Source organism: Aedes aegypti, chromosome 1 (genome assembly GCF_002204515.2).
Source record: "Aedes aegypti strain LVP_AGWG chromosome 1, AaegL5.0 Primary Assembly, whole genome shotgun sequence".
Taxonomy (NCBI): Eukaryota; Metazoa; Arthropoda; class Insecta; order Diptera; family Culicidae; genus Aedes; species Aedes aegypti.
The window spans coordinates 74,330,229-74,342,293 of NC_035107.1; the positions used below are offsets into that span (position 1 = coordinate 74,330,229).

Here is a 12,065-nt window from a genome sequence, read left to right on the forward strand (position 1 = left end):
AACCGCAGCCTACACTCCACAGCAAAATGAGGTTTCCGAACGATTGTCCGGAAAAAGTGCGTTTTATGCTGATTGAAGCCAAAGTTCTTAAAAATCTGTGGATATAAGCAGCTCTAGCGGTGATACACTTGACGAACAGGAGTCCAACCAATGCGGTGTCAGGCTGGAAGACTCAGAAGGAAGATGTGAGCAAATTGCGTGTGTTCGGCTATAAAGCATTTGCTTGAGTGTCCACGGCAAAAAGAAAAACTGGACCCGAAAAGCAAGCCTGCTGTGATGATCGGCTACGTGCCGAACGCCTATCGCTTGTCAGACAAAGAGAAGAAGAAATTATTATCTCGCAAGTTGAAAGAATTTCTGGTTGGAAAAAATTCACTGGCTTGCAGTTCCATTCTACAGATAAAGTCTGAAATGTTGCTAATGTGCCATTCGACGGTTTGGCGTCCGGTGAAGTGTCCTGCTGGTTTGATTAGCGAAGGGGTTCCAGCAGAAGCCCGGAGTCGACTACAACATAATGTATTCCACCGTATCGAAGTTGGCCACGATACGTACCTGTTCTTGCTGTTGCAACCCACCGAAGGATGCACGTTCACCAACTCGATGTGAAGACCGCATTCCTGTACGGTGAGCTTGAAGAAGATGTCTACATGGCCATACCCGAAGAAGTCACGGCACCACGCCCAGTGGCACAGTCGAAATACGTTCCTAACGAAAAGTTTTTCGGACTGCAGTGGAAATCGAACCCACACTCCTTGACTCGATGCGGCGAAGTGTAAGTGACACTAACCGCACGGCCACGAAGCTCACAGATTTAAACGCTCAGGCTGGCCAGGAGGAGGAGTTCAGACCGACGATTGGAAAGTTCAGCGCACACCAGCTGCCGATCGGGAACGGCCTACGACTGATAGATTTCGCCGCCTCAAAGAATATGGCCATTCGTAGCACCTATTTCGAGCAAAGCCTCCCGTATCGGTACACCTGGAGGTCACCCCAGCAGATAGAATCGCAAATCGACCACGTCTGGAAGAGGTGGAATGCCAAAATGCCAAAACAGTTGCTGTACCGTTCTTAAGAAACGCGGAAGTTCTGCATCAGCTGATAGTCAAAATCTGGGAGACAGATCAACTACCGGAGGAGTGGAAGCAAGACGTTATATGTCTCATCTACAAAAAGGGCGACAAATTGAAACGTGAAAACTATCGTTGAATTACTGTCCTAAACGCCGCCTACAAAGTGATATCCCAGATTATCTTTCGTTATCTATCACCAATAGTAAATGAGTGTATGGGAAGCTAGCAAGCTGGTTTCGTCAACGGCCGCTCGACGACGCACCAAATTTTCACTGTACGGCAAATCCTTCAGAAATGTCGTCATAGGAGCAGTGTTACGATAGACGGGGATACTTTCGAGATGGTTAATGAGTTCGTCTACCTCGAATCCTTGTTAACGACTGAAGTTAGTTGTGAAATACGGAGACGCATCATCAGTGGAAGTCACGCCTTCTATGGGCTCCAGTAGAAGCTACGATCGAGGAAGATCATCAAATGTACCATGTACAAAACGCTAATAAGACCGGTGGTGGTCCTCTTTGGACATGTTGGAAGAGAACCTGCAAGCACTTGGATTGTTCGAACGAAGGATGCTTAGGACCATATTTGGCGGTGTGCAGGAGAACGGTGTGTGGCGGCGAAGAATTAATCACGAGCTTGCCAGGCTCTACGGCGAACCCTGTATACAGAAGGTGGCCAAAGCTGGAAGGGTGTGTTGGGCAGGGCATGTTGCATGACTACCGGACAACAACCCTGCAAGGATGGTGTTCGCGTCGAATCCGGTTGGTACAAGTAGGCGTGGAGCACAGCGAGCGAGGTTGCTTGATCAGGTGCAAGAGGTCTAGAGAACATGGGCCAAACTGAAGTTTGAGGGACACAGCCATTGACCGAGTAAATTGGCGTAACATCGTTAACGAGGTTTCATCAAACTAATAGGTGTAACATCAAGTGAATAAATAAAACAAATATAAGGACTTCGGACAGAACTTGATTCTCATTTCATATAACACCTTCTAAGATTAGTTCGACTGACTATTATTCCACTGGATGATTGGTTATCTAACTGACTTCGATCTTTATGGTACAAGTAGCAGCAATATGTAGTTCAAAAATCATTTCACCCTGGCTCGTAAGAGGCTGCTTTCTTCCTTCCATTCTCTTTCTCTCTCTCTCTTTCACTTTCATCATAGATTATCATTATCATTCATAACCAAAATATACAAAATCTATACACCGAAAATCATGTCATGAGAAACACAAAACGTATGAAGCCTAAGGATTAAAAATATATCGCTAATGATTATTAAAAAAAGAACAATACTCCTAATCGCTGTGTTTCACTCTCGCCGACTGATCTTTATCCGTAAGCCATCCTTGGGCCGCAGTATAAGTTCTCCCAGCAGAGTCAAATTTTCCCGCCGATCTACCGCCTCTATGCGGTACTTTCGCAGCACCGCCGAAATGACGGACTTTTCCTCCAGCACTGCAAACTTCTGTCCGATACAGTTCCGAGGACCGGCACTGAACGGGATGTACGCGTACGGATGCCGTCCGCGGCAATTCTCCGGCAGGAAGTTGTCCGGATTGAACTTATCCGGATTGGGGAACACGGCCGGGTCGCGGTGCAGCTGGTAGACCACTATCATCGCTGTCGTTCCGGCAGGGATGGTGTAGTCTTCGATTTGGACATCCTCGACCAGTTTCCGCGCGATCAACGGAACACTCGGGTACAGCCGGAGACCTTCCTTGATGCAACACTCCAGGTACTTCATGTCGTTGAGTTCCTTCATGGTGGGGAACCGATCCCGATCGCCGCCCATGATGTGATCGATCTCCTCGACGATACGATCCTGGATCGCCGGTTCCGCACCCAGTAGGAGCAAGATCCACGAAATGGCTGCCGAAGTTGTGTCGTGACCTTCGAACATGAACGTATCCACCTCTTCGCGAATGTCCTCGTTCGAGAGGACGGTTCCGTCCTGCGATGCCTCGATCAACAGATCCAAGAACGCCAATCGCTTCTTACGGCCGAACTCTTCGGCGTTGTTGTTACCGTCTAGGATATTTGCTTCGACCGCATTATTGGCATTGCCGTTGATCGTATTATTGTTGGATTGCTTCTGCTTCCGAATTTCTTCCTTGCGTTCGCGGATCACTCGGTTGGAGAATTCATGTAGGATCGATAGGCATCGCTGATGGTTACGGTAGTCTTCGGTACGCTTGAAGATGAAATCCGGCTGCAACCAGATCTTCTGCTGTCGGTTCTGGACGATGCTTCCGATTCTACAATTGAAGAAGGTATAATAAATTATCTATCAAGATTAAGATCATATCGCTACAACTTACTGATAAACAGCCTTAACGTAGTCTGAGTCGGAGTTCTTCTGAGCATGGATAAGCCGACCCATTGCAGTTTCTGAAATGGAAAACACCCATTAGCTTCACTCATTCTCTAGGAAACTTCAAGCTTACCACAAACGATATCCAGGGCGCACAGGGTCACGTACGGGAAGCAGTTGAAGCCTTCTTCGTTGCCCAGCTCACGCTGCAGGCGCTGGACCAGCACGGCACTCTGCTCCTGGAAGATGTCTACGAAATCGTCGAGGATTTTGAAGTGGAACGCCGGCGTAAGGATCTTCCGCCGGGGGTGCCACTTTTTGCCCTGGCTGGTGAGCAGGCCCGTTCCGAGCCAGGGTTTCAGGAACTCGTAGTCGTGACTCTTTTCGATGTGCCGCGGACTGCCGAGAATGGGCTGGAATTGAACAAAATGTATACGGTAAGTTGTTAATTTATATATCCATATATATAAAGTCGACAAACGTTTGACTGCGCATAACTTTGGAATGGATCATCCGATTTGTATTGGGTCTGTTATGTGCACTTAGATTTCATACAAAGAAGGTTTATAGGGTCCAAAACCTGTTGAATAATATGGGATAAGTGGTAATTCTTGATTTGTTTGTAAATTTTGTTTTGGTCTATCTCAAATTTAGAGACGGCGCTAGCCACTTGAATGTAAATATTCAAATTAAAATTTATAACTTTCAGTCAATTTGGAATATTTTAGCATCATTCTTTTCAATATTATATTTTGAAAAAAATTTGAACACCGAAATTATAAATTGTATTCTCCGATCGCAGCAGTGGACGTGAGCGCGAGTGGACGTGAAAAAATATTCGGCTGTCATTTTTTTGCGTAGTAAAAGTTTTCAAAAGAAATAATTTGGCCAGTGCTCTCTACATGAGTGTGATTTGTAGTGAATGGTGTTATCGGTGCAATTCAAGCTTTGAAGGACGAGAAGATCGATTTCCGGAGAAACAATGTGTTGTGGTGTGCTGTGGGGACGTTCGGTTTGGTAGTGAAATAATGCTACCTGAGCCTGACGATTGGCGTACGTGGTAATACGAACCACTGTTGGAAATGGATTGGTCATCTTACCAGCTATACCCAATTGGGAGATCCGGTGAGTTTGTTCCAAATTATTATCAGAATATTGCTAGCGATAGTTGAGTCTTGATAAGTGTCGCGGGAACGATTTTTTTTTTGTGTGATATGCGTCGTCGGTTCGGGATAAGGGATAATCATATGGTTCGCGTGTGGGAGGAAATATATTTTGAATTTACCACTATTTACACATTTTTTTTTGTTTTTTTTAGTTTAAACATAAAGATGCGCGTTTTATTTATTTTTTTATATATTTTTTAAGAATTGCTGCCATATCTTCAAAATAAGTAGAATACGTTTTTTTTGTTTCTAATGTTCAATTTCCGAATAGTTAAAAAAAAAACTAGATTTGTAGATCTTACGCGTAGCGATTGTTGTCTTCTATTATTTTCCTCCGATTTTCACGATGACCATTTAAAACGGAGAGTATTATGCGGAATCTTATTAACCTTATAAGGTACCGCGGGGCAAGTGGGTAAATGGGGTAAGTGAAAACAATTGATATATTTTACTGAATATGTGAATTAACGTTTTAAACTCATGCGTAAACCTTTGAGGCCATTGAGAACATTACGATAGGTAAGAGATTTCTGAGACTTTTAAGCCATTATTGCATAATAGAGCGAACAATTGTTAACCTGTCAACTGTTACTCCGTAACAAGTTGGCGGCGTACAATCTTATTTTAAATTTTTTAGTGGAAAAAAGTTGCGGAAAATAATTTTCTGTACCACTTCTTAGTTGTCCTCTGTGACAGTTTCAAACTGCAATGAAAAAAGTTTTAGAATAGGTAAGAGATTTCTGAGACTTTTAAGCCATTATTGCATAATAGAGCGAACAATTGTTAACCTGTCAACTGTTACTCCGTAACAAGTTGGCGGCGTACAATCTTATTTTAAATTTTTTAGTGGAAAAAAGTTGCGGAAAATAATTTTCTGTACCACTTCTTAGTTGTCCTCTGTGACAGTTTCAAACTGCAATGAAAAAAGTTTTAGAATTAATTCGACGTAGACCTAAAAATAACTAAATTTAAACACCGTCAATTTTCTTATCAGGTGGGGCAAGTGAAAAGTTTATCATTAGAGATTGAATTTGTGTTTTCTCTTTAAGTAGCCATAAGTAAACATGGTTCGTAATTATCATAGAAAAACATAACGTGCTAATAATTCAAGAAACACTATACTCAAGCAATATTAGAGAACACACTTTTGGGGCAAGTGAAAAGTAAAGAGACATTTTTCAAAAACTTTTTCTGTATTTTTTTCTTCAATTTTTCATAAAAATCAATTTCAGCATGCTGCTTATATTTGGTGGGAGTCATGCTAAAAAATATACACGACCACATTTGTTTCAATTCAAAGTCTCTAGAATTTGAAGAATCTCAACTATGCGAATTCCATTACCCACTTGCCCCACGGTACCTTATCTTAAATACGACAAATATCTTCTCTTTGATTGCCAGCATTCAAAAGATTAAATTCAAAACGCTTAAACAATAAATGCCATGGGTCTATCGCTAGCTTTCAAAGCGAATACCGTAAACCGGGGGCAAATTGATCACAATTTTACAACTTTTTGTTGTGTTATCCTTCAGAATTCAAATATTGTCAAATAAATCTCGACAAAACCAGTACTCCATTGATCTCTATTAGTTTATTATTAAAATGACACATTGGGGCGAAATTGATCACCATATCGCAAAGCAGATTTTAGAATCAAAAATTTCCCTGTCTACTAAATTAGGGTCTCCTGAATCTGAAAATAATGTCAAAATTCTTATAACTCGAGTATTTGATCGGTTTATTGCAAAATTAAACTTTGTAAATTTGCCCAATACGCCTAAATGTAGGCAATTTCCCTCGAAATTAGTACATTATTCGAGATTAAACGATTTTAGGAGCAAAAAACTATATTTGCTATGCTGTATGATATCAAAAATAAGTTCAGTAGTTTATACTTAAGCTTACACATCATTTTAAACACTCAAAGTTTACATGTAGGCATTGCACCAGTGGATTGTTTGGTATAGACATTTCCAACTGTATTTCTTACACCTTCAAAAACTGTGAATATTTCTATGCAAAACTGATCTTAATAAAAATCAAATAGTTCAAAATCATCATAAGACATCTATAAACTAGAAAACATGGAATATCTGTTGTGCCGATGAAACCTTCAGCATCCTTGGAAGGAAATGTTTTTGGTACCGACTTGATCAAATTCACCCCTGTGATCAATTTGCCCCCGGATTACGGTACTGACTTTTTTTCCTCTCCCAATCCCCACCTCCGTAGCACTTATGAGGGTGTCGCTGAGTCGGTGGCCTCTCATTAAGTAAGTGCTACATCAACCTTCCCTTCCCCTATCCCAAGTTACGGTGAAGATGGGCGTGGCCAGGAATAGCGATATTTATGGTTTTGGTCTTCTGGTTTAAGATTGGATCAAGGAATACTCCTCATCCTTGTTCTTGAGAGCAGTCTGAATGAGATTATCAAAAAGAAACATAAATGTGACTAGTATCCAATCCACGAAGTATACCGTCGTAACTATGCTAACGCTAACGCTAACGAAATTATAAGAAACTGATCTGACGAAAGTTAGAGTATGGATTAATGAAACAAAAAATATTTTTTCGAAAATTTTTCATGATACAGACGATAGTTTTTCCGCTATTTTTCCGACAATTTTCTCAATGGTGAAAAATTTCACGAGAAATGTTTTCCTTCTAATGTTTTTAATAAATTTCCTTTCGATTTCACTAAGAAACTTTTGTTCTACGATGCATAGTTCAAGAGATATGAATTTTCAAAGTTTGAGGTATATAGAGAAATCGAGAAAATTCATCTAGTGTTTTCCGGGAAAATAGGCCACTATATATTTTTTTGAATTTCACTTTTGGTCATTTATGTATCCACGAGCCTCTGGTGAAAATTTCATACAAATCGGAGAACCAAACCTGTCCGATAATAAAAAAAATCCCCTTTTATGAACTTCTCCATTAATTCCACGATAAATTTTACCTGGGATTCCTCATTAAGTGCCTCCATAACTCTTACATGGCATTTCTCCAGCATTTCACTAAAATATTATTGCTGCGGTTTAAGCATTTCTCTAATAATTTTTCAAATGAATTTTAAAAAATTTCCACGGAACCATCAAAACTTTATTCAAGGCTCCACGTGATTCCACACCAGTTAGTACCAGATACTATAAATTAAGAGTTGCGCAACTAGTGAAACCAAACCTACTTATCGTTTTGTCGAACCGTCTACCTATGGAGCAGGCCAGCAAAACAGATAGGAGTTATTTTCGAAGACGAAGAAGAACAATCATTCGACGAAGTCTGTTCGCGCAACTCTATGTATATAGACTCTGCCTAATATTACAGTTATTGCTCCGACAATTCATGAATACTTTTATAGGGATTCTGTCCGAATTGCACCAACGAATTTCTTCAAAATGTCTTGTAGAATATCCTTCGCGGATAACATTTTTCAGTTATCTTAGCAATTTATCACGAAAATTTAAAGATTTTTTTTATCAAAACTTTTGGAGTTCTTTCAGGAGATCCTTGTAGAAATTCATCAAGGCATACTTATAACTCACACAAGTTTCATTAGAGGATACTCTAGTACTTACATTTCTTTCGGAATTCCTCGTGGATTTTTTTTAACAATTTCCTCCAAAACAATCTGAAAAATTTTCTTGATATTTTCTTGGAGACATCCCTATAAGAACGACTGGAGAAAATCTTTAATGACTTCCATGAGCAATTATTAAAAAAATGAAGGAATTCCTGAAGAAATTTTGAATTTTTGAAGATGTTCTAATCGGGAATGTTGGAAGAAGTCCTAGAGAATGGGGTATTTTTTGGAGAACTTGAGACTTCATTGGAAAATGTCTGAACCGATCTTTGGAGTAATTCTTGATGGTGAGACTATCTACAATGAGACGAGCAGAAGTATTTGAAATTTTACGAGGAATCCCAAAGAAGTCTTAGAAATAATCTTATAGAAATGTCTGTTCAACTTAGAAATCGAACTCTCATTTCGTGGTTCCTGTTAGGTTTCTTTTTGTATTCATGATTTATGTATAGTCTCGTTTTGGTTCATATATTTTTTTCTTCAAACAAATAGTATCTAAAGTTCTTATTTGCGTTCCGTGACTAGGAATGAATGATTAGGAGGGTTTAAATAAAACCTAACCGCTAATGGAGCCTGTGAAGTACCAGTCCTCTGCAGTATGGTGCCCTTCCTGTGCTACACGCTATGTCTAAACCAGCAGATTATGAAGATCGAATGTACCTCGGATTTTTTCTCAGATTCAGAATTTGGTCTATAATTTGGTCGGGGTTCTGCTAAACCGCACCAAGTGCCATTTTTTCCAGATTGAGTTTCTTACACCAAAGAACTTAAATAATCATAACCTCTCTACCATAAAAATATCGAGTGATTTGAACAATCCCTTGTAATCTTAGATCACAAATTTTGTTTGGAAGGACACGTAAAACTGTAATTTTGTTCAGGCAGAGTGAACCATAAGCCAACGCACTTCATTAGAGGGAATTTATTTCTCAGATATAAAGCTATATTTTTTCAATTTCCTTCTATATTCTTACAATTTATCCATTCCAAGCAACTCATAGAGATAGAGGCCAGTGGCAATTGGGCAGCAATTGACTAATTAAAATTAAATATTGTTTTGGTGGTGTTGATCTATTTTCATGGAAATTTTATCCAGCCACACCGCACTAAGTACTGTTTATCTGAAAATCACATTCAGACATGAATTAAAGGCATTTACATGCAATAAATACTTGCATTTGTTTGTTATATAATATGTTTATCAATCAACACAGAATTTCTTACGCGTCATACAATTTATTTTTAATTTTCATACGAAAAATCTTACCATGGGGGGATGGGGGGGGGGTTGGTCTGGGTTGAAAAACGCCGAAAAATGTCTTACGTAATAAATGGACAGCCCCTATATGGTTTCGCATTATGCATTTTACACAGTGTATTCTGTGTTTTTTTGCATTTTTCGACATTCAATAGATTCGCTGTTGGTCTTTTAGGTGCTGAGATTACAAAAATCTTAATCCTGCCTAGTTTGAGTAGTGGCTACGGTTAGGATAGACCAATCTTCAGTCAGCAACGATGAATCTTTGCAGACTCATGCAAAATGGTATAGTCCAAGTGGCGCTAGTTCAAGAACCTTACTTTCGTAAAGGGAGCTTCTATCTAGGTAACCTTGTGAACCCAGTTTTTGCTACTTTCCTTAAACTTGAAATGGCAAACTCGCGCTCCATGTCCCGCGCATGAGTGCTCGTTAATAACGCAATTGGTGCTACACACATTTCTGAGTTAACTACCAGAGATGAATGAGCTGTCACAATCGATGTTTCTGTTGGTGACTTCAATAGAAAATACGTCTATTGTTCTGTACACATGATGAACCATCCCAACGTCGTACACTGCGTGAATCTATGACAAAAGGTCGAAAGACAAAAGGTCGAAAGGACAGAAGGTCGAAAGACAAAAGGTCGAAAGGACAAAAGGTCGAAGAACAAAACTGGAGGGACAAAAGGTCGAAAATTTATTTTCAAAGAAGGAAAAATTTCCCACCAAGCAAATCATTTTCGACCTTTTGTCCTTTCGACCTTTTGTCTTTCGACCTTTTGTCCTTTCGACGTTTTGTCTTTAGACCTTTTGTCCATAAAACCATATTCCTTGCCATGTTATTGAATATGTCATGTTTTGTTGGATCTTCGGTTTCTGGTTTGGAACTGTTGTCGAACCTATCGCAGGACGAGCACTGGATCACTGGATGCAGTCGATCTTTGGTCTATCAAAGCAAGTTTGAGAAGATTAGGCTGATTGCTATTAAAAGGTTGCTGGGTTTGAGTTGAGCGTGATTACCAGCAATACCAGCCTAGCGAATCCAAGGTTGGAAAGCGCTGGTGGAATGTTTATGTTCGTTGATGCGGGAATATTGGTATATCTCTTTTGGTTTGCTGTCTAACTCTACATCGTTTAATCCGAAGACTTTGTATTTCTTCTTCCAGCTTCCAGTGCGAGTCGATTCACGTTTCTCCTAGACACTCTTCTGTTCAAAATTCTGAAGCTAATGTAGTTTACTAAGCTGCAAATTTATTCGCGCTGATGTTCTCGAATCTCGAACCCCGAACGGCTGAAATTTTGGAATCTACTGGATCTATGTGCGGTACTACCAGGATCATCCACCTGACAATTTTCCGATCCCTATTCGAATCTGTGAACACTTTATCAATAGATCAACGAGAACACTTTATCAATAGATCAACCGGAAGCCAACCTTGTCCCTGAAGAAAAATCTACCAGCTTAAAGTCCAACGGATACAGAAAAAGTTACTCCAGATTAGTGATCCTTTATAGGATTTCTACTCCAGATGATCCCAAACAATCCCTGCCGAAATTAACAATCGCTTTGGTGAGTCAGTCAACCCATTCTGGGCTCATTACAGATAATCAAACCTATACAATGATTATTGTTGCAAAAAATCAGACATGTCTTAGCGCGGAAGAGTAATCTGTGTAATCCTCTCACTGTAATCGAACCATCAATCGAGTTTATTCTTCGAAGCGGATAGCGTTCAGTATCAAAGTAGCTTTGTTCTGTTTGATTTACACATTAACAACGTCGTTTTGTATCATACGAAGTAAGATCCACTTATCTCATCCGATCAGTCTTGTAAAATAACCCAAGATTATGGTTCATTGGAGACAGGTTACCCGCATAACAACAAAAAAAAGTGACTATCCTCTTAATTACTCGCGATTGCCTGTGCACCGTTCGTTCAATTGTCGAATAAAAAAAACGGGTCTTTCGAAGAGTGAGTAAACAGACTGAATGAAAACCAGATTTCGGCAATGTGGCAGCACTACGGTACTCGTTGACAAGCAATTGCGGTAATAACCGAAAACCATAAAAACAATATTTTTACGGCCAAGTTGAGGTAGGTTCGGGACGACAAAAAAAAAAAGTACGCGAGCTTAACTCCGAACCGATACGTACGATCGTTGCAGAGGTAATTGAACTTTTCAGTTGTACATTCTGCATCATTGCTTGGCGACGAGACGATACGTTTAGAGGTGAAGTTCATTACTTCAGGTTGGTAGATCGGTTAAAAAAAATCTTGACAGTGAAAAATAGCATTTCAACCAGTAAGATTGGCAAGTAATGTAGAAATGAATTACGACTGGGGCCTTCCTCGGCTTCTACTGAAATATTACTATTATTGCTTATGCTTACTAGTTTATTTTTGTCTGAGTGATGCGCGAAATTAACGAAATATTGAACCATGTGAGTTGATTCTTTCTTTACAGAGAAAAAATGTATCTAATTTCAGATTGCTATAAAATGTCATAGTTTTTATGATTAGTTTTAGCGCTCATCTGCACATCGTTCAGATGTTCAAAACTATTAACGATACAAACAAGTTTTGAAACTGTTTGAATATTCAAGGTGTTTTTAAAACCAGTTTTTTTAGTTGTTAATGTTGTAGCTGTGCCTTCCTACTCAGGTGGGATT

The 12,065-nt window shown here is 39.7% G+C and overlaps 1 protein-coding gene across 1 annotated transcript in view; it reads right to left on the minus strand.

The window, feature by feature from the left end:
- Positions 1-2,046: 2,046 nt before the first annotated feature.
- The window catches only part of LOC5569920 (cytochrome P450 4c3), a 35,408-nt gene continuing 25,389 nt past the window's right edge, over positions 2,047-12,065 (minus strand). Inside the window, exons 3-5 of the mRNA XM_021840095.1 lie at positions 3,522-3,801; positions 3,396-3,465; positions 2,047-3,332 (exon numbers count right to left, since the gene is read on the minus strand). Coding sequence (XP_021695787.1) covers positions 2,387-3,332; positions 3,396-3,465; positions 3,522-3,801 — 1,296 coding nt within the window. The 3' untranslated portion in view covers positions 2,047-2,386. The remainder of the gene's footprint in view (positions 3,333-3,395; positions 3,466-3,521; positions 3,802-12,065) is intronic.